Here is a 21323-nt window from a genome sequence, read left to right as displayed (position 1 = left end):
TGTATGCCCAGCACTGAAGTAGATGTCTGACATAAGTTGGCACTCAAAGAATGGGTTAGTATTGAAATGGATGCAGTGAACAATTGGCTAGGATCTCATCATTGGCTCAGGCCTGTCAATCATCTCTGCTCTGCTGAAACAAAGGGAGGCGGTTACTGTGGGCCATACTGGGGAATGTCTGCCTATGACTGAGCGAAACCAGTACCTCCTTTTTGGTCTCTCTTTTCTCTTTCAAGGAGCACGCGGCTCAGTTGTATATATATGGTCAGAGGAGGAAATGAAGTTTAGTTGGGATGAGGAGATAAGCAGGGAATAGGGAAACAGACCCGCTAATGAATGCAAGTCACTGTGTCCAGATAAATCCTATCCTGTTGTAACCGACATGGGCTTAGCCTCACTAGTCTCTGGGATTCTGAATACTTAAAAAAAAATTATTTATTTGGTTGTGCCAGGTCTTAGTTGTGGCATGTGGGCTCTTTTTTAAAAAAAATTTAATTAATTAATTTTATTTTTGGCTGTTCTGGGTCATGTTGTGCCAGGTCTTAGTTACTGCATGTGGGATCGTTTAAAAACATAATTATTAATTTTATTTTTGACTGTGCCGGGTCTCCGTTGCTGAGCATGGGCTTTCTGCAGTTGCGGTGAGCAAGGACTACTCTAGCTGTGCTGGGCACAGTGGCTTCTCCTGTTGTGGAGTGCGGCCTTTCAGTCGTTCCAGCTCCCAGGCTACAGAACACAGGTTCAATGGTTGTGGTGTAGGGGCTTAGCTGCTCCGTGGCATGTAAGATCTTCCCAGATCAGGGATCGAACCCATGTCTCCGGCACTGGCAGGTGGATTCTTTACTACTGAGCCCCCAGGGAAGCCCCAGTGCGCAGGACGTTTAGTTGCAGCATGCAAACCCTCAGTTGCGGCATGTGGGATCTAGTTTCCTGACCAGGGATTGAACCCAAGTCCTCTGCATTGGGAGTTTGGAGTCCTAGCCACTAGACCACCAGGGAAGTCCCCTGAATACTTTTTATGCCTAGATTACTATGCACCCCTGCCGCCTCCGGGTCATTTGTTGGAAACTAGCCCACTGCAAAGTGGGCCCAAGGGTTCTTTGAATTTCCTATGCTACTGTCTCAGATCAGTGCCTGGATATTCCTGTTCACTCGTCCTATTTCTTCCTCATCTAGCTGCCATGTTATTGGCCTGGTGGCTGACCCAAGTTCAGTTCAGTCGCTCAGTCGTGTCTGACTCTTTGCAACCCCGTGAACACCAGGCTTCCCTGTCCATCACCAACTCCCGGAGTTCACTCAAGTCATGTCCATCGAGTCAGTGATGCCATCCAGCCATCTCATCCCCTTCTCCTCCTGCCCCTCATCCCTCCCAGCATCAGGGTCTTTTCCAATGAGTCAACTCTTTGCATGAGGTGGCCAAAGTACTGGAGTTTCAGGAAAGACCTATTAGCATGATGGTCTCTATTGGTTGAATACTAACTAAAAAAAAAAAAATCATCTTTAATTCCAGGGCTAGCCACTGCTAAATCTTGGGGCATATACTTCCAGGTTTTTCTCTATTTATACATTTACACACAAAATTATATACATCCACATACACACACATATATGAAGGGTTATATATTCAAATATAACTTCATATATATGAAGTAACTTGAGATCAGACTGCTTTCTACCCTGCATTTCCTTAACAATATATCTTGAAAATATTTTCCCGTGTTAGTAAATATTGAAGTACATCACTTTAAATGACTGTAGGAATATATTATCATTTAAGTAAGTCTCAGACTTTTAATCGGTTCCCAATTTTACCACCATCATAAATATCACCACATTGCATCTTTTTATATCCATTCTTCTGCACTTCTCCGTTGTTTCCTTAGGAAAATGCCTGGGTTAAAGATGAACATTTTTTTATATTCACAGGCTTGTCTGATCTGCCGTCTATCTCTTTATGTACGCGTTTTTTGTGTGTGTACACAAAATTTACACAAGCCGGTGAGCGCCCTAAGCATCAGGGTTCATGCTTTTTTTTTAAGTTTGTATTTGCTCTGTTCTCTTCACAGTACTTGAGGGTGGCAGGGTTTCACGGCTCAGTGACGGTCGCACACCAGGGACCACCGTGAGGTATCTGAAAGTATCCTGGAAGATGCTGAGGATACAAAACATGCATAATTTCCCAAAGGAAAGCGGGGAGTAGGTTTTTAAGCACGTCATTGCTTATCTGATCCAGAGCACCGCAGGGAACTCTGAATCCAGTTGACACCTCTGAGAAGAAACACTCCTCATTCGGTGGAGGGCTTTTTAACTTCTTCCAGCGGTCTGCGAACTCTATGGGCTAATTTTTGGAGGTCCAGCCTCACCCAGCCTTGGTGCAACGTCATTCACGGGCACGAATGTAGACGTCGGGGTCCTAGCAACCGCAGCTGCAGCCGGTCCCTTCAGGGGACTGCCGCTGTTGGTCGTTGTAAACAGACTACTACTTTCTGGAGGCAGCAGTGACTCATTCCTTCTTGTTTCTTTCCTCTGGAGTCGGAGGAGAGGTGACTAGAAGGTGGAGGCAGCCGAAAGAGCGGGAGAGAGCCAGGGGAAAGTCTAGACATCGTTTCCTTCCATTGTCTTCCCTTCCTCCTCGGCCCTCCCTGCCCGCTTCTCCCTTCTGGTGGGTGGACGTCCCCCGCCCCCACGCCTTGGTCCGGGGCCCAGAGACGATGGGGTTCAGCCCCCTCACTGTTTGTTGGCTAAGTTCACAGCTCCTAGTATTCCAAGTGCTTTCAAGCAGCCAAAGCACGGGAAACGAACCGCTTTCGGCCTCTCCCCTCCCGGAGGGCTTCCTCCTTGGGTTGGTTTGGAAACTTCACCCGAACACCGAAGAAGCTCCGCCCCGGTAGTTTTGAACCGGCCGCTGGCCGAGGCCCCCGCCGGGCCCCCAGGCTCTGCCCTCGGGGAAGTGGCCTGGGGCCCGTCGCCAGGCCGAGAGGGGTGGGCTTCTTTGGAAGGCAAGCCCAGATCCCCCGGGGCGTCCGACCGGCCCGGGCCTGCAGGGCGGGGTGGGCGCATGGCCCATCCCTGACTCCGAAGATCCGCGCCCTCCCATCTCACCAACGGGGGGGGACCCCTGCCCCCCGCTAACTGAGGCCCCTAGCCCCGCACCCGCCCGCGCGTCCCCCTCCACCTGGTCTAGCCCGCGGGAGCCGCGCGGACCTCTACCCGGCCCGGCCCGCGGCGGCGCGGACCGCTGCGGCCTAGGGCGCCGGGCGGCCGCGAGCCTCCTCCCCCTCCCGGAAGCGCGGGGCGGGGTCCCCGGCCCGGCCGCGGGGGCGGGCGCGGGGGCCGGGCCGGGGCGGGGCGCGCTCGGCGCTCGCGGGCTCGGCCGGCGGTGCGCGCCCCACTCCAGCTCCAGGCGCCAGCGCGCGGGCCCAGGCCGCCCGGTTCCCGTCCGGCAGCAGCGGCGGCAGCAGCAGCAGCAGCAGGGCGGCCGCTCGCAGGGAGGCCCCGCGCTCCTCGCAGCCCGTCCCCGGCGCGGTGCATGGAGACGAGGCCCGCCGCCCGCCCCTGAGCCCGCCGTCCGGCCCAGGACCCACGGGGGGCTAGGGTGGCCTCGGGCTCCGGCCGGCCGGCCCCCCATCTCCCGCCCCCGGCCGCCCGAGGAGGGCTGCGCGCGGCCCGCGGGCCTCGTCGCCCGCGCGGATCGCCGCGGCCCGGCCGTCCCGTCCCAGGAAGTGGCCGTCCTGACCGCCATGGCTCACTCCCCGGTGCAGTCGGGCCTGCCCGGCATGCAGGTACGGGCAGGAACCGGGCCGCCGAGGGGCGGGAGGGATGCGCGGGCCGGGGCGGAAGCGGGGAACTTGGCGGTGTAAACACGGCCGCTCCCCCAACCCCCAGTTCCCCCGAACGCTGCCCCTTCCGGGGTCGCGCCGGCCTCCCGCGCCGCGCTCGCCGCCTCCGGGGCGTCCTGCCCGGCCCCGCGGCCCGGGTCTCGGGGTGGGGTGGGGGCCGTGAAGGGACCTGGGGGGCCGCGGCCCGGAGGCGGCCCTCGCGGGTCGGGAGTCCCGGTGGTCCGGGGAGGGGAGAACGTGCGCTGCTGGCCCAGTCGCCCTCCTCGCGTCCCCCTCCCGAGCAGCAGGCCCCGCGCCGGCCCATCCCCTGGGAAGAAGTGATGTGGAGAAATGCCCTTGGAGGCCCGGCTCGTTCTCGGGGCCCGGGTGCGGGCTAGCGGTGGAGGCCCTTGTCCCTCCCCACCCCCCCTACCCCGGAGAGGGGCCCCCGGGCGCGCCCCGGCTCGTCCCGGCCCGGCGGGCGGAGGAGACAGGGCGGGGAGAGGAAGGGGTAAGCGCCAGCTCCGCTTTCAGCGCGTTGCTCCGCGCGCTTCCTCCCGGTGCAGACGGACGGGAAGGTGCGAAGCCTGGAAGTCCGTTCTGGAAGGGAGGAATCGATCGGACAGCTTGCACTCGGACAGCGTGGGTCCCGGGACTCTGGGCTGGACTTGGAGACTCGATTGGATCCGACCACGGAGAGTCCCTTCCCACTAACCCTCTCCGTGGCTTCTTTGTGGCCTGTTGGCCTCCCAGCGGCTTAATAATTTTTTTCTGGAGTGGGGGCGAGGATGCATCAAAGAAAGTTTTTCGCCTTCGGGGATTATGTTTAGGCGTTTGAAAAATAAAAACCACCTTCCTCGGCTAGTTTGTGATGTGCATAAACGGGTAAATGGTGGCAAATGTTTGGGATTAAAAATCTCACGGAACGGTAACAGTGTCTCTCAAAAGTTTTGTTCCCCCCAGGTTAGCCGGGCGAGGGAACGTACGAACTTGAAGAAAACAATCACAAGTATCCGAGTGGATTATTTGCATTTTAGTGTTCAACGTACTGTTTCGTTTTTTTTTTTTCCTCCCCTCCCTCTTGAGGGCTGAGAAGTATTTGGACCACATGGGAGCCAGGAATCTGCCCCCTCATTGGAGAGAGATCTTTTCTCTCTCTAAATCCGAAGTAGAAAACTCGACTTCATCGTTCAGGTTTGATATCTAGAAAAAAGTTACCGGGATTTTAGCTTTTTTTTTAAGTTTAGTGACAGTTAACATTAATAACTTTACTGTACTTAAAAAGAAAACTGCCCTTGAACCTCCTGTAAAGAGCTTTTAAACAACACGCATTAAAAAACCTAAGCTACTGCTGACCGCTAGGTAGAAATCAGATGTGGTTTCTTGGTATTTCCTAAAATTCCTGCTTTGGTTTGGTTTGAATTTAGAGACAGGAAAGCAGGGTGAACTGGGTAAAAATGTATTTCTGACCAGTAGAGCAAGAAGGACCTCTTGTAATGATTTGGAAAAAAAAAACCCCACCAAGAACCATATTTGCTCAGTACTTTCTTGAGATATACTCTTATGCTGTTAATTAGGTTGTATGTAGTCTGGTACACATGGCTTGCTCAGTACTACTGTGGAGGTGTAGTCAGCCTTTGTGGAAAGTGAATCTATTTAAAAAGGTACTTAAAGCCTCTCTGGCTGATGCCCTCAAGTCAGTATCAGATGGTCACCAGGTCAGGTGGTTATCTAGTCTCAACACTTTTTTTTTTTGTCCTCACCTTTTAATTTTTTGCTTCAGGAGTGTGGGCCAGAATTCTTAAGTCTTGGATAAGGAAGATACATTTCTTCAAAAAAGAAAAGCTTGCCTCCCCAAACATATTTCCTCCTTAAAGTTACAAGGGAGCTGTTTTTATTTTGCTTTCTCAGTATAAAGGCTGGTAAGTTTTTATTTGGTTGAAACAACTAGACTTTCAGCTCTTGCAGTTTTAGGGGCGCGAGGTGGCTTTGGACAGAGTCATCCCTGTGTTTGAAGTGCCTCCATACAATCTATGATGATTGTTTCTGATGTGCCATTTGGGAAGGAATATTCTTTCCTTCTCCCTTCCACTCCAAAAGAAAAACAACACACACATTTTATTTTCTGCTTTGAATCAGCAGCTGCTGCTGCCCAGGGAGGCCTTCCTCAGAGTTGTTATTGAGGATTAACTTAAAGGCACACCTGCCTCGGACTGCTCTCCAGGATAAATCGGGAGGAAAGTGCTAACCCACCTGTGCCCTTGCCCTGTTAATCCCATCTCATTCCCTTTTTTCCTCTCTCATCTCCTGACCAGGATTTATGTGGAGATGGCTTAAAATTTTCAAGAAAGATAGCAGAGTGGATTCAGGCAGCCCCTAGGCAAAGATCCTTAAAAAAAAACCAAAACCTGATTTAAAAGAATAATTGCAGTTAAAACATCCTTCATTGTCTTGCAAATCATTTTTATGCCTCTTGATTCTTACTGGTACCACCTGAGGTGCAGGTGTAATTTATGTTATTGTCTAGATGTGGAAACCAGCAGAAACTAATTGAACTGACCCAAGGTGAGAAGGTGTATTATGTGGCAATTTGTGACTAGAGACCAGGTCTTTCCTACTTTTGAACTCATACTCCTACTGGCCTTGCTGAATTAGTCTTATTACTTTAGCAGAAAGTAACATTTGTTTCATCCCAACTTGGGTTTGGAGAAGAAATTAAAATATGAGACTGATATTTTGTTTGATCAGCAACTGTTACTGAACGCTGTTGTGCCAAGTACTCCATGAGGGGTCGATGGCTGTAAGTCTGAATGAGTTATCCTTTTTAATAACTGTTTCATAAGAGTTGGCAGGGGGAGGGGGGGGACACTTTTCCTTCTTTTTTTTTTTTAACCTCCCACATCCCAGTTTCATTAGCATTGGGGAAAAATGGAAATCACTAGCTGAATGTAGTAGTAACTACAAATAGACATAAAGAAATTAGGTTGAGTGGTAGATTTAATAACTCCCTGTCCTTCATTGAACATTTGTTGCTTCTCTCAATTTAATTCAGATTGAAAGAGGGGCAAGCATCAGCTGGAGACAGCAGCACTGATCAGCTTTTAGTTGCAGAAGTTGTAAGTTAGAATTAGATCTTGGTTTATAAATTTCTATCATGGAATTTTATGAGTCACCTTAAACCTGTTTTGAACTGTGACCCATGTAAGAAATACATTTTACATCAAGACCTGAAACTAAAAGTTTCAGAAGACAGTCCTAATCCTCACTGCTTGTGTGCTGCTTTGCCATGCGTTTTATTAAAGAGAAGAAAGCCGTTGCAAAACTAAATTGATTTCACAGCTGACTGAATTATTGTCGTTTAGTCGCTAAGTCGTGTCTGACTCTTTGTGACCCATGGATTGCAGCACGCCAGGCTTTCGTGTCCTTCAGTATCCCAGGATTTGCTCAAGCTCACTTCCACTGGGTCAGTGATGCCATCCAATCATCTCATCCTCTGACTGAAGTATACCCTGTTGATGTGTAACCCGTGTGTTAGGGCCCAAGTCAGCTCTAGCCTGTGTTGAGGATGTCATACATCCCAGGTGGCGCTAGTGGTAGAGAACCCACGGTCAGTGCAGGAGACATAAACAGATATAGGTTCGATCCCTGGGCTGGGGAGATCCCCTGGAGGAGGGCCACCCACTCCAGTATTCTTGCTTGGAGAATCCCATGCACAGAGGACCATGGTTTTCTGCAGTCCATAGGGTCACAAAGAGCCTTGATTGGAGCGACTTAACATGCAACTACATATAAGATACTCTCATATTTGACAGTACAGACCGTTTACAGGAAAAGCTGGAAAAGTAAAAGTCTCTGCTTGTCACCATCATCCTTCCAATTCTCTTGCTGCTTGGAGAACCCTCCGCTGAGAGTGCCTTTTGCGTGGGGAGCGAGAAACGTTGAATGGCCATTGGGGGTGAGTTGGAACACTTCGCCAGTGCTCTCGCTCCCCCGGGGGACACCCGTGTGCGCTGGCGATCTGGAGACAGAGGATGGCTACGCTTGATTGTGCCTTCAGCGCTGTCTGACTCTTTCCTTCTTGGTGGCCCATCTCCACAGTTCTTTCCTGTTTCCTGTGTTCAGCCTCTTGGCACCCTGCACGCTGAGCAGAGGTCGGCGTGAGTGTGTAGACTTGGAGCACTGGAAGGGAAGGCTGATCTGTGGAGTGCGATCCAGCATTGGGCTGGATGGGGAGCCGCCATACACGCAGTGTGTTTCTGTAGCAGCCCTGGCAGGTGAAGCTGCCTTCTGGCCTGTCCTCAGGAAGTCCGAAGCCTAGCGAGGGCTGATCAGGGTGCTCCGCCCAGGAAGGTTCAGAAGGGTAGGGGGCCGCACAGAGCAGGGCTCGGGGATGGGCAAGTGAGCTCGAGGGGCCTAGCTGGGACCCGGAGCTGGAGGGGTGGCACCCGGGGTGAGGCCCTGCATTCCCCACCGCATGGGGCCGAGTGCTGTCGGAAGCCTGCTTCCTCCGTGCTTTCTCCGGTGGTGGGAGAAGGTGAAAGAATGCTGGGCGCGCTGGTGCCTGCTCAGGAGGTGGTGGCAGCTCTTCAGTGGTGAGCTTCAGGCTTCGTTGCTCCGAGGGATGCGGGATCTTCCCGGACCAGGGATTGAACCCGTGTCCCCTGCATTGGCCGCGGGTTCTTACCCACTGTACCACCAGGGAAAGTCCATAATGGGGCTCTTAACCTTCGTTTTATAGTCTTTATTACTCTTTCATGCCCCTTGCATTTGTTCTGACCTTTCCCCAATGCGATGATGTTACAAGGAAAATAAAGACACATTGCTGTTATTGTTAGTAGCATGTTTTTAAGTTTTTTTTTTTTAATATTCGTTTCAAGACTTCAGGTTTCCTCTTCCCTGTCAGCAGAATTTAAGAAAGTTAAGAATTTGTTTTGCATAAAGTCAGCTCTTGAGGGAGAGGACTGTCAGAAGATTAGAAAAAAGAAAACAGCTTGGAGGAGTCCAGGACGTTTAGGTCCTAATCCTGTATCAGGGAACGTTCTTGATAGTATCTCACGTGGAACCACCTCGACCTTCAAGTAGAAATTGGTCCGATTAGATTTTCCTGGGCTGATAACATAGCCCAGTGTCCTGGAGGAGGGTGGTTATGTGTCCATCGGCCTTTCTTGTTCCTTTCTGTAATTTTTGTGGTCATCGTTCTGGTGTGCAAAATGGAGCTTACTTATTTGACGCAGATTGACACAGCTTTTCAGTTGAACAGTATTTTTCTAGGTCTTGGGTTCAGATTTCTCAGGAAATGAACCCGTTGGCAATGCTGTGTTTTACACAGTCAAACACAGGCCGGTCCAGGAGTCTGAGGGTTTCTTGTGAAACAGGTCACTTCATTCTCTTTTTGGGTAATTTCTCCCAGTGGTTCAGAGTTGCCTGCTGTGCAACTCCATACCTGCAGGAAATGGACCACACCCAACCAGCCCAGCTGGGCTTTTTTGGTGCTTGGGCTGGGCGCAGCATTGTTATCAGTAATGGAATATTGGGGCGGGTGGGAGTGCAGGAAATAAAAAGTTGACTCTGTTATCCCTCCATTGCTGCTCAGAGTCAGGCCCTGTCATCCGGCCAGCCCTTCCCCTCCCAGAACTTAGGTTTTTGCAGTGTAATGCCTTTCAAATTCTCAGTGCCAAATGCTTTGAGAAGGACAAAAACAGGGCTGTTATAGCACCTGGCTCCTGGGTGATGTGGAGTTTCCTAATCCTGAAGGGCTCCCAGGTTTCCAAGGTTTCATTTGTTCAGTCGCTCAGTCGGGTCCGACTCTTTGCGATCCCATGGACGGCCGCATGCCAAGCTTCCCTGTCCTTCACCATCTTGTGGAGTTTGCTTGAACTTATGTCCATTGAGTCGGTGATGCCATCCAACCTCCTCATCCTCTGTCGCCCACTTCTCTTGCTTCAGTCTTTCCCAGCATCAGGGTTTTTCCAATGAGTCGGCTCTTTGCATCAGGTGGCCAAAGTATTGGAGCTTCAGCATCAGTCCTTCCAATGAGTATTCAGGGTTGATTTCCTTTAGGATTGACTGGTTTGACCTTCTTGCAGTCCAGGGGACTCTTAAAGAGTTAGAGAGCATCAGTTCTTTGGCGATCAGTCTTCATGGTCCAGCTCTCATATCTGTACATGACAACTGGAAAAACCATAGCTTTGACTGCGTGGATCTTTGTTGGCAAAGTGATGTCTCTGCTTTTTAATATGCTGTGTAGATTTGCCATAGCTTTTCTTGCAAGGAGCAAGCATCTTTTAATTTTATGACTGCTGTCCACAGTGATTTTGGAGCCCAAAATCTGTCACTGCTTCCACTTTTCCCCTATTTGTCATGAAGTGATGGGACCGGGTGCCATGATCTTAGTTTTTTGAATGTTGAGTTTTAAGCCAACATTTTCACTCTCCTCATTCACCCTCATCAAAAGGCTCTTTAGTTCCTCTGCTTTCTGCCATTAGACTGGTACCAAGGTTGAGAGGAGAGAAATAAGATGTGCCTTGCTTGAGACAAATTATAAAACATCCCAGTTGTGGGTTAAAGGTACTTTGTGTACACCCCACTGGGGACAGCACTCCACTTACAGACCTTCGTATTTTCAGGAGGACCTCAGTCAGTAGAAGAGGCTGTGTGTTCAGCGCCCTGTTGGTATCTGAAGACATTGTGGGAACTTTCTGAGTTTTATATTAACGCTTACCAGATAGTCAGCCTGTGTTTATCTTCCCACTGAGTCCCTTCCTGTTTTTCAAAAGACTTTTCTGGCCCTAAGATTTGAAAGGACCCCATAGGTCCAGATATTTTGTCTTATGTTAATTATTTAGGTTTTTTTTTTTTTTTTAGTTTTTATTTAAAAAGTTATGCATGTGATAAAGGTTGGAACAGAGGCAGTTCCTTGCCCTTTGCTTCCATTTTCTCCTCCCTGAAGGCAGCCCCTTTGCTCTGTGCTGGCAGTTGCTGTTACTTCTTTGTTCACAAAGAGCATTTGCAAATAGGGTTTTCCCCTGTCTGTAGACTTTGGACCCTGACAACTATGAGGGTTTAGTTCTTGAGTCCTTGCCTCCTTCCCTGGCTTGTCCCTCCCCTCCCTGCGCCCAGTGCAGTTACAGGGTAACTTGGTCGGATGCATGTGTGTACATTAACGGGACTCCAGAATCTCTAAGCCCAGCCAGTCATTACTAAACCAGGATTACTTTTTCAAGTCTTGTTTGGAAGTTCTTTTTGGAAATGTAATTGTTTTAGCCTGAGCTGCTGTTACAAAATATCATTAAAAACTCTAGTGGCTTAAACAAACACTTGCCACAGTTTTGGAGGCTGGAAAGCCCAAGGTCAAGGCTCTGGCAGATTAGGTGTCTTCTGAGAGGCCAGGGGGTGGGGGGTTCTCTGGGGCTCTCCTTCCAAGGGCACCGTTGCCAATCCGGAGGGCCCCACTTTCGTGACCTAGTCATGTCCATCACATTGGTGGGGGGTTGGGTTTCACCATACGATGGGATGTGTGTGTTAGTTGTTCAGTCGTGTGCAACCCTTTGCGACCCTGTGGACTGTAGCCTGCCAGGCTCCTCTGTCGATGGGATTCTCCAGGCAAGAATATGGAACCATATGATGGGGTAGGGGGTACTCATAAACGTTTAGTCCTTAGCAGCACTTGGAACTCACTCAACCCCAGCCCCAGACCAGTTGTTGAAACCTTCCCTCGGGGAGTCCAGGTGGAGCACGCAGGCAGTCTGTCTCGTTTCACTTCTTTGGAGACCCCTTCCCATGAGCCTCTTGGCCTGGACCGCTGGCATCCTCAGTCGTCTCTACCTTCATCGCCCGGATTCCTCGTGTTGCTGTCTTGGGTTGGCTCGTGTTCTGTGACTCCTGCCATCGTGGCCTCCACCACCGAGTTGGTGGGACATACCTTGTTGTGTGGCCTTGTGAATGGGGTGCATGGGAGATAGTTTTTTTTTTTTTAGTCTTGGATATCTGCAAATTTCTTCTTTTTGCTTTTCTCCTCTGTTGATATTTTGGCAGGGTATTTAGTTACGAGTAGGAAATTATTTCCTCCAGAATCGTGACAGCATTTCCACTGTTTATATTAATATTAAACAGATGAATAAAGTAGAAGGTGAATTTCAAGGTCAGGACTGCCCAGTCCGTGGTGCAGGGAGGGCCTTCTGAGCTGCTGTCCGCTTCCTCGTGGAATCTTGCCTTCTGGTTTCTCTCTGTCAGAAAGAGGTGGTGTACATATATCCTTGTTTTTCTGTGTGTCTGTCTGTGACCCCCACCTCCCCGACTTGAATACCCCTTTTCCCTTCTGTCTCTCATTTTCTGGTCTCAGGGTCCTGTGGACCCAGAACCGTTTCCAGGGCAGCCCGCAGTGTCTTGTCAGAGAAACTTTTGCTTAAGTTGACTGCTGTTTGGGGCGTGCAGCTGTGGTCCCTGAGTGAGTGTGGGCTTCCTGGGAGGACGGGGGTGGCACTGCCAGGGTGGGTCAGGTGACCGTGGGACCCGGTCGCCCCTGCATGTGTGTCCGGGACAAATGAAGAGCGAGCGTCCCTGTGACCCCGTTCCTGGCTCCATGCTGCTCCTCAGATGCTTGCATTAGTGGGCATGTGGCTCCAAGGCTGCGCCTCCTACTAAAAACAAAGTACCTTTTTGGGGTAGAAGCACATGGTGATAAATGAGTGGAAATGAAAGGAATCTAGAACTTGGGGGCTGGGTGTTGGCCAGCAGCTGTTTTCGGCACAGTTTTCCCAGCATCGCTTTAAAAATCCAGTTCAGCGGGGTTGACTCACAGTTGTCAAACTGGCACCTGAACTCCTGAACCGGGAGCCTGCAGTAGAAGGCCCTGTGTGCACGCTTCCTCCCATGTGTGCAGTGCCCTTTCGTGGTACCAGATGTTTCTTGAGAGGTGATTTGAAAAGAAAAAGGGGTAGGCACGAAGAACTGCTGTCTTCCTCAGCTGTTGTTGCCGGGCGGCGGGGTGGCTTTTTCCTTCTGCTTCACTGGGGAACCTGGAGAGATAAGCAGGGAAAGGAGATGGTTTTTGGGCGTTCCCACGTTGATGCCTGTCAAGGAGACAGTGGGGTCCTTGTAGGAAGGGAACTTTGTTCTCTTGCTCTCCTCCCAAGGGCCCCACGCGGGGGCAGCTCATGCCCTCGGCCCATCCTCAGGGCTTCTGCTGCGAGAAGGGCTGTTGGACCAGTTTTAAAGACCAGAAAACTGAGGCTAAAGGAAACTGGACCAGGGCTCCGCACCTGGGAGCAGAGCCCTGATTTTTAGCCCTCACTCCACCAGAGTGCCTCCTACCTAGCATTTCAGATCCTGCCTCGCTGTCCACATGGCTGCTGTTCCCTAAGGACCTGGTTGCTCCTCCAGCTTCTCTGAGACCAACCCAGTTCAGGGCCAGTACCTGCTGGTATTTGGGGGCACTTTTATTTCCATGATTTTTTTTTTTTTTTTTTTGACTTTTGAAGAGTTTGTTCATGTTCCAGGGCTATTTTTAACGGACTTCCTGGAGTTTCAGAGGGTGGGTATCGGGGGAGGTGACCGGTCCCCATTCTCTTTCTCTCAGTTCTCTCTGCTGAGCCCTTAGGCCACCCTGGGGTGGGAGAGCAGCCTCTGGAGTCTGTTTCTTGCCTCTCAGGGTGTTGCCCTGGTGGTTTTGAAACCTGGTTGTGCCGAAGTAGTAACTGGAGAAAGCAGCCTGTAACAGTGGTTTTTCAGATTTCAGCATTTACCCTCATCCATCGCCTGGAGGGCTTGGTAAAATGTAGACAGTCTGGGGTGGAGTGTGTGTTTCTAACAAGATGCCAGGTGTGCCAGGGCCAGTTTGAGAACCGCTGCACCGCAGTTAAAAACCCTTTTCATGGACGCACACCGTAGTGGTGCCCATTTGCAGAGTGGCTCAGTGGGTAGTCAGTGCTGGCGAGTTGGGGCGTGTATTTCAGAAACCGACTTTGGAAGCACGGGTCTGACTTTGAAAGTTGAATAGGCTTTTCAGTGGAAAGAATTGTTGGACTCTTTACCAACAAAGGTCCATCTAGTTAAAGCTATGGTTTTTCCAGTAGTTGGATATGGATATGAGAGTTGAACTGTAAGACGGCTGAGTGCTGAAGAATTGATGCGTTTGAACTGTGGTGTTGGAGAAGACTCTTGAGAGTCCCTTGGACTGCAAGGCGATCCAACCAGTCCATCCTAAATGAAATCAGTCCTGAATATTCATTGGAAGGACTGATGCTGAAGCTCCAATACTTTGGCCACCTGATGTGAAGAACTGACTCATTTGAAAAGACCCTGATGTTGGGAAAGATAGAAGGCAGGAGGAGAAGGGGATGACAGGGGATGAGATGGTTGTATGGCATCACTGACTCAATGGATATGAGTTTGAGTAAGCTCTAGGAGTTGGTGATGGACAGGGAGGCCTGGCATGCTGCAGTCCATGGGGTCACAAAGAGTTGGACATGACTGAGCGACTGAACTGACTGAACTTAACCGTTTTAGTGTGTATTACACACCGGCTAGGGGGCAGAGGAAGACATGTGCTCCATGTCTGTTTGACTTTGGAACCTTGTTTTTTAAAAAATGCATCTCAGAACTAGCCTTCATGGTTCTTTTGGGAAACTCTGAGCCTGAACCAAGGTCGTGAGCCCGAAGCTTTTCCCCAGCGTTGTCAGGGTCATCCCTCTTAACTGTTTCCATCAAGTTCCCCCCTGCTTAAAACCCTTTGGTGGCTCCTTGACCAGGTACAAACTCCAGCTTAGCACCCAGGACCCCCTCACCCTGCAGGAGACGCTCCCTGCCCACCCTCAGGGTCACCCCTGTGTGACCCCTCAGGGTCCTGTGTCTGGGAGCCCCTGACAAGCCATTAGTGTTGATATTCTGTTGCTTTTTCCTCCCCCCCTTGATTGGATTGTGAGGAGAGACCTGCAGTGAAGGTCCCCATCCTCAGCCTCCCAGCTGGTGCTCGGCCCAGGAGGAGGGGCTGCTGCTGTGCCTGGTGGAGGGTGGGGGGCAGCTAGGAAATGAGTGGACGCCCCTGGGCACAGCTGATGCTCTTCTCTCATAGTTGTTCTGCTTAACACTTAGCAGATCTGCATGTCTCTGAACTGAGAATACTATTCCAGACCAATAGTCTTTTCCATGTTTTGAAGGTCAGAGGTTTTGTGTTTTTGTGTAGAATTAGTTGATTTGATTTTTTAATTAAAAAACAATTGATGTTTAGTCGCTAAGTCATGTCCCACTCTTTTTGCGACCCCATGGACTACAGCCTGCCAGGCTTCTGGGTCCATGGGATTTCTCAGCCAAGAATACTGGAGTGGGTTGCCATTTCCTTCTCCCGGGGATTTTTCTGACCCAGGGATCGAACCCTGAGTCTCCTGCTTTGGCAGGAAGATTCCTTACTGTCTGAGCTCCCCATTAGCGGCCCTTTATTAGCGTGTCCTGTGATTAGCTATACTTGCTTATCTGAGGGTGGTTTTTGGTGGTGGGCAAGGGGTAGGGGACTTTTTAAACTGTGTTGTAATTTTTTTGCGGTTCATTGTACGGGCATTTTCCTGTATGAGGGTGAATGGCATATGAAGCAGATTTAGGGGATGAACTGTGTCCAGAAAGGCGGTTGTGAGGTTTGGGGGCTTTTCTCTTTCCTTTGTTAATAACAGATCTGAAGGGTTTCTTTTTTTTTTTTTTTTTAAAGCCAAAACAAGAGAACTCCTCTTGTGTCATTCAGGGTGCCTTCCTCCCAGTGTTGTCTTCAAGAAAAAATGAAATGCTTACATGGAGTGAAACTGCTTGCATTTATTTCCTGGCCTGCTGACCCAGGCTGCCTGTATTTTTTGTGCTGTGGGTGGGAGGTGCTTGGATCTGAGTGGTGGGGATCTCAGATCACCCTCCCCGGTGGGCCTGGGGCCTTCAGCGACCCCAGCACCAAGGCGCAGCCCCGGCTGTTGCAGGATGGAGTTCTGTTTTGCCATATCGTGAAGCAGAGTCATCTCCTAAAGTGATCACATACATAGTTTAGAATAGTTTTTAGTGGAAAAGCAGTTTTCCCAGGAATCTACACATTTCCTGCTCTCGTGGATCAGTTACTGCTTATGTGAAGCAAACGGTTTCACAAGAGGAGGCCTTCTCAGCCTTCCTCCCCAAATAAATGCATACTGATATGTGTGTGCGCACCTATAAAATGGGTTTTCATTTTTTTACTTCTTTTGTATTTCCAAAAGGAATAAAATAAAACCCTCAGCATCCTGAAAATTAATTGGAGTGAGAAGTTATTAAGTTGGTAAAATACTTGTAAGCCTTTTAAAAATAATTACTTATTTTAATTGGAGGATAATTACAATATTGTGATGGTTTTTGCCAGAAGGCAGTATGAATTGGCCCTAGTTAAACATGTGTCCCCTCCATCCTGAAAACCCCTCCCCCTCCCTCCCCACTCCATCCCTCCCAGGTTGTCACAGAGGACTGGCGTTAGGTGCCCTGCGTCGTACGTCAAACTCCACACTGGTTATCTGTTTTACACTTGGGAGTGTATATGTTTCAATGCTCTTCTCTCAACTCATCCCAGCTTCTCTTTCTCCCACAAGCCTTTTTAATATGGCAAAATTCTCAACATTTTGAGATATTTTATATTTTATACCTAGCCTGTTGCGTCAGTTATTTCTTTATATGTTAGCTGAAGCCATTAAATGAGGCTGTTTTTGAAATTACATGAAAATGATTCTCTCTTGGTCTTTTTTGCATCAGAGCAGTGATGATCCGTCCGGTTCAGAAGGGGTGGGAGTGGGGGCATGTGCTGGGCGGGGCGGTGGGGGGGGGGGTTGCCGTGAGGACTTCTGGCCACTTTGCACATCATGAAGTGGGGGTTTGAGGAGGAGAGTGTCTGACTTACTCATGTTAAGTCCAGAAATGGATGAACACCTTCAGTCCATCGGCCATTAAACTGCTTTTAAAGCAGGAGCGTCTGTAAACCACCTCTTGAATATAGCGGTCTTTGAGTTGTCTCTGTACTCGTGTGTCTTTAAGCGATGGCAGTCACACATAGGTGCACTTCGCATATTGTTTTCCATCTAGAAATGGATCGTGAATATCACGCCCGTTTCCCTGCAGTTTTCCTTGTGACGATTTTAATGGCGTTTCTGACTCACCTCCTTAACGTGGGGCCTGCCCATCCTTAGGACACAGAGTTCTAGCCAGCAACGCGTTCCTGTTTGGCTCTGCTGGTGGAGATGGAATTACCTTGCTGCTTTTTCCTTTTGCCTTTGGAGAAAGAAAAATTGGTCATCCTCCCCCTCCTACAACAGTGTTATTGGAAAGCAGTGGTGGTTGTTATCTAACAAGTTTTTGTTGGTAATTGCTTCACTTAACATGAATGAGTTAGATGGCACTCCTCGTGTTATTACGCATTCACTCTGGGCCCTTTGCCCTGTGACAGATGTGTGTCCTAAAGAGCGGACCCCACATGTGGGCAGGGACCTGCAGAGACCGTGCGTGTGTGTGTACACACGTGTGTGACAGCATGAACTCAGAACAACACAGCCGGTCTCCTTTCCCGACTGCCTGTCCTCTGTGGATGGAGCACAGGGATGGACCTGTGGGATGTGGAGTTCTGTCTGGCTGAATCGCATTCTTCCTGGTTGTACTTCAGATGGATATTCTGTGTATGTGATAAAAAAAGTCCTAGTTTTAAAACAGCTTTTTATGTCCTGCGTGTCTCTTTTTAGTCTTTGAATGAAAAGTTGTAGAAGATGTAGAAATTAGCAGGTGCAGTAATAGGTGCAAATAATAATAGGTGCAAATATTATGACTTAAAAATTTAATCACTGCTGCGAATGAGCAGCCCTCCTGCCCCCCTCCCCCACCCCAGATGAGGATGAATATGTGTCTTCTAGTTTTGTCTTGAGTGATGGGGCCGCAGTCTGTGAAGTCGCGCAGACCGTGGGTACGTGTTTTCTTCCTGCCCAAGATGCACTCCTGAGTGCGGCTCTGCTGGTGGTAATGGTGCCTGCCTTGCCGGAGCCGCTAAAGGTTTTCCTGACATGTGGGTTCTGATCAGTTTAGGTCTCCCCACCTCCAGGGGAGTTACGAAAAACTCTTCATTCCCAGAGACTTTGAGGGTTTGGTTAAGGGGCACTGACCTGCACTACTGGACTTCTACCACGTTTGATGAATAGAAAAGCGTAGGGAAACATACACAGCAATGATATGAAAATATAGCATGACTGAATTTTGCTAGAACTGATTTGCTTTTTTCTTTATTCAGACTTTAAAAAGTTTTCCTTTTTGTGTGACTGACTGTCTTTAGTTATTTGTTTCACTCTTACAAAAGTGATCACAGAAAGGGAAACCTGTTGGGGAAGAGAACAGTGGAAGAAAAAGAGGACGTGTTGTCAGACTTTATAAGAGATCTTTGCTATTTGAAGCTGAAATTCTATGTAGTAATGTAGTCAGTGTGGCCATTTTACTTTATAGTACTTTGTAAAACCAAATTAATAAGGGATTTATTAATGTTTTTATTTGTAATTTCCATGAACACCTCTCTTACAGTTTGATACCAAAAAAAAAAAAAAAGCAGCAGATTGGTTTCGTGTGTCTGAAATATGGGCAGTCCCCAAGTACATTTCAGATTTCGTTTGTAAGTTTATTGGTTGAAGTGCCCCCTGTGTTTTTAACAGAATTAAATTTGTAAACTGGTTAAATTGTGAGGCTAGGCTAGAAAAGCCTAACTGAACTATGAGTTAAGAGTTTCTGGTTCTGCAGGCAGGAAGCTAGTTGGTATAAGAGAGCTGGAAAAGAAGGAAGACTTTCTTTGCTAGTGTTGGTGCAGGCCTGGGTCCATGCAACATCTAAGTTCAGGTTGGTCCCTTGTCCTACTGGGCCTCCCTGCTACCGCCAGGACCCTTGTTCCCCATCCTTTAATGCCTTCCTGATATTGCATCTCTGGCGTGAGTCCCTCTTTGCTACATGTCATTGAGAAGTTCTCAGTGAAAGTTCCTATTCCTATTCTTTGTTTTAAAATTGATTTTAGTTAGACGTTGGGAAAGCATTTATACAAGTTCATACTCAGTGAGAGGAAGAATGTATGTTGATCTAACCAGATAGGTAGAATGTGAGGCAGTGAAGAACTGATGGCATGGGACAGGCATGATGTCTAGGGCTGCAGAAGAGTCTGCCACTGTGCTGGCATTGATGAGGAAGAGGAATGATAACCCTGACTTCAGGGCGCTTACAGTTTGAGAGCAGAGGCATGCGAGTGAACACTTTGCACTGGTACACATGCAGTTGTAGAAGGAAGTATAAGGCCCAGAAGTAGCACAGAGAAGGAAGTAGATATACCGAGAGGTGGCAGTTTGAAGATCAATAAAGGAAATGATGCCTGAGCTCTTTTTTAAAAGAAGGCAGAAGGAATCCGGACTTCCCTGGCGACTCCTGCAGGAGACCCCAGTTCGATCCCTGAAGTGGGTGGGTGGCAACCAACTCCAGTATTCTTGCCTGGTTGAAATCCCATAGAGAGAGGAGCCTGGCGAACAACAGTCCCCGGGGTTGCAAAAAGTCGGGCACGAGTGAGCGACCCATACACATACACACAGAAGGAATCTAGACAGAATAAAGTATTTAAAAGCATAGCGTTTTTTGGTTTTGTTTTAATAGCACAGAGTGTTGGGAAAAGGGCAGGAAATTCAGTTTTGCAGGACTGTTAAAAAACGAGATAGACAAAATTGTAAAGGGGACCAGCTCATAAAGGACTGTGCTTAGCGTTTTGGGCTTTGGTTAAGTGATGCAGCATTGCGGGGAATGTTTGAAGGGGCAGAATGAGACCAGTTTTTGTTTTGACAGTTTGGTGCTTGGACTGGAGGAGGGGTGGAGGGTTGGCTGGTTGACTGTTGATGGACAGAGGTCTCGGTGTGTGGATGGGATTCAGGGAGGGAGCTGTGGGCGGAATGAGCTGGCTTGGTGATGGCCCCTTGGGATCTGGCCTCAGTGTGGGGCCACCTATTGGCATAGACAAATGAGTCATGGGGCCACCTGTTGGCATAGACGAGGAAGAAGCTACCCAGATAAAGAGTTTCTGTTTCAGAGGACTGGAATGCAGGTGGAGGGACAGAATAGGTGGTTACGTGCATGGGCCTGGAGCTTGGGCGAAGAGTCCAGGCTGGGGACCGACCAGACTGCTGATTTATGAATGAGGTCATTGGGATGGTTAGCCTCCTGAGGAGTGTCATGGGCACCGTGGGGAGGGCGGTTGGAGAGGGCGTAGCCTGCGTTTAGCTCTCAGAGGCATCTGCTGTCCCACCCCGCTTTACCTGTTAGGCACCTGAACTCCGCTGCCATCACAGCATCAGGGCAGTCACAGCATCAGTGATTTCCACCCTGGCCCTGGGTTGGGGGGCCAGGTGGGCAGGGAGGGGCACCGTGTGGCTTGTCTGTCTGTCCCCAGCGGGAGCATTTCATGAGCTGATTGTCTGAAAGTCCAGAGCAGCTTGTTGTTGCTTGGGTGATGGGAGTTTGATTAGATAAACCGTATGCCAGGGTTCCAAATACCTAGTATAGACTTAGTTTTGACCCCGCTAGTCTTTGATGTGTAGTTTTATGAATGGCATGCCTGAAGTGGCTCAGAAAATAACTTTCTGAGCTGGAGAGCAGAATTTTGCAAGAATGTCGTTCAGACGTCTTAGACCTCGGTTAAACCTGCAGAAATTGTTGTAGAAGCCCCTTGTTGCTCAGTTGATAAATCTTGTCCAACTCTCTTGGGACCCCATGGACTGTAGCCAGCCAGGCTTCTCTGTCCATAAGCTTATCTAAGCAAGAATACTCGAGTGGGTTGCCGTTTCCTTCTCCAGGGGATCTTCCCCATCCAGGGATTGAACCTGGTTCTCCTGCATTGCAGGCGGGTTCTTTACCGCTTGAGCCACTGGGGAAGCTCGTCGAAGCCTCTAGGTTAACTCTAAACCCAACTAAGCTTTCTTGTTACCCCAGACAGGTGGTGCTGCGTTTCCTATGGTGCTTCTTACCTGGCCTGGTGCAGCCTGGAGAGTAATGGGGAAAAAGGAAAGCCGTGTTCAGGGTGGATTTTTTTGGATTATGTTATTAGAATACTCTTTAATATTTGTACAGGTTAAGCATCCTAAAATGCTAGTTTTAAATGAGAAGGGGATTTTGGAGTTTGAGTCGGTTTACTTTTAGTCTATCTAATCTCTTAAGAGGCGCGATATTTTAGAATACTTGGGGATCTGGGGGGTGTCTGTTTATAAAACTTGACATGTTAAATCAGATCTCCTGTTTTATTACAGTTTTAGCCAGAGGTAATTTTAATAATTAAAATGAAGTGGCCCATTTAAAAATTCCCTTCGGTAAAGAGCGGTGGCCATAAGTATTTTGGGGAAGTATGGGCTGACTGGGGGAGTGGGTAACTGGAGCAATGAAGATTACTCATTTTTAAAAATAAACTTTATTTTTTAGAGCAGTTGAGGGTCACAGCAAAATTGAGCAGAAGATGCGGAGATT

The 21323-nt window shown here is 49.1% G+C and overlaps 1 protein-coding gene across 1 annotated transcript in view; it reads left to right on the top strand.

Annotated features, from left to right (window-relative positions):
- The first annotated feature begins 3654 nt into the window (after positions 1–3654).
- Positions 3655–21323, top strand: part of STK24 (serine/threonine kinase 24) — a 96640-nt gene continuing 78971 nt past the window's right edge. Inside the window, exon 1 of the mRNA XM_052649894.1 lies at positions 3655–3782. Within this exon, the coding sequence (XP_052505854.1) occupies positions 3741–3782 (42 nt within the window). The 5' untranslated portion in view covers positions 3655–3740. The remainder of the gene's footprint in view (positions 3783–21323) is intronic.

Source organism: Budorcas taxicolor, chromosome 12 (genome assembly GCF_023091745.1).
Source record: "Budorcas taxicolor isolate Tak-1 chromosome 12, Takin1.1, whole genome shotgun sequence".
Taxonomy (NCBI): Eukaryota; Metazoa; Chordata; class Mammalia; order Artiodactyla; family Bovidae; genus Budorcas; species Budorcas taxicolor.
The sequence above is the reverse complement of the archived record's forward strand: the minus strand, read 5'-3'. Positions and strand labels throughout refer to the sequence as shown.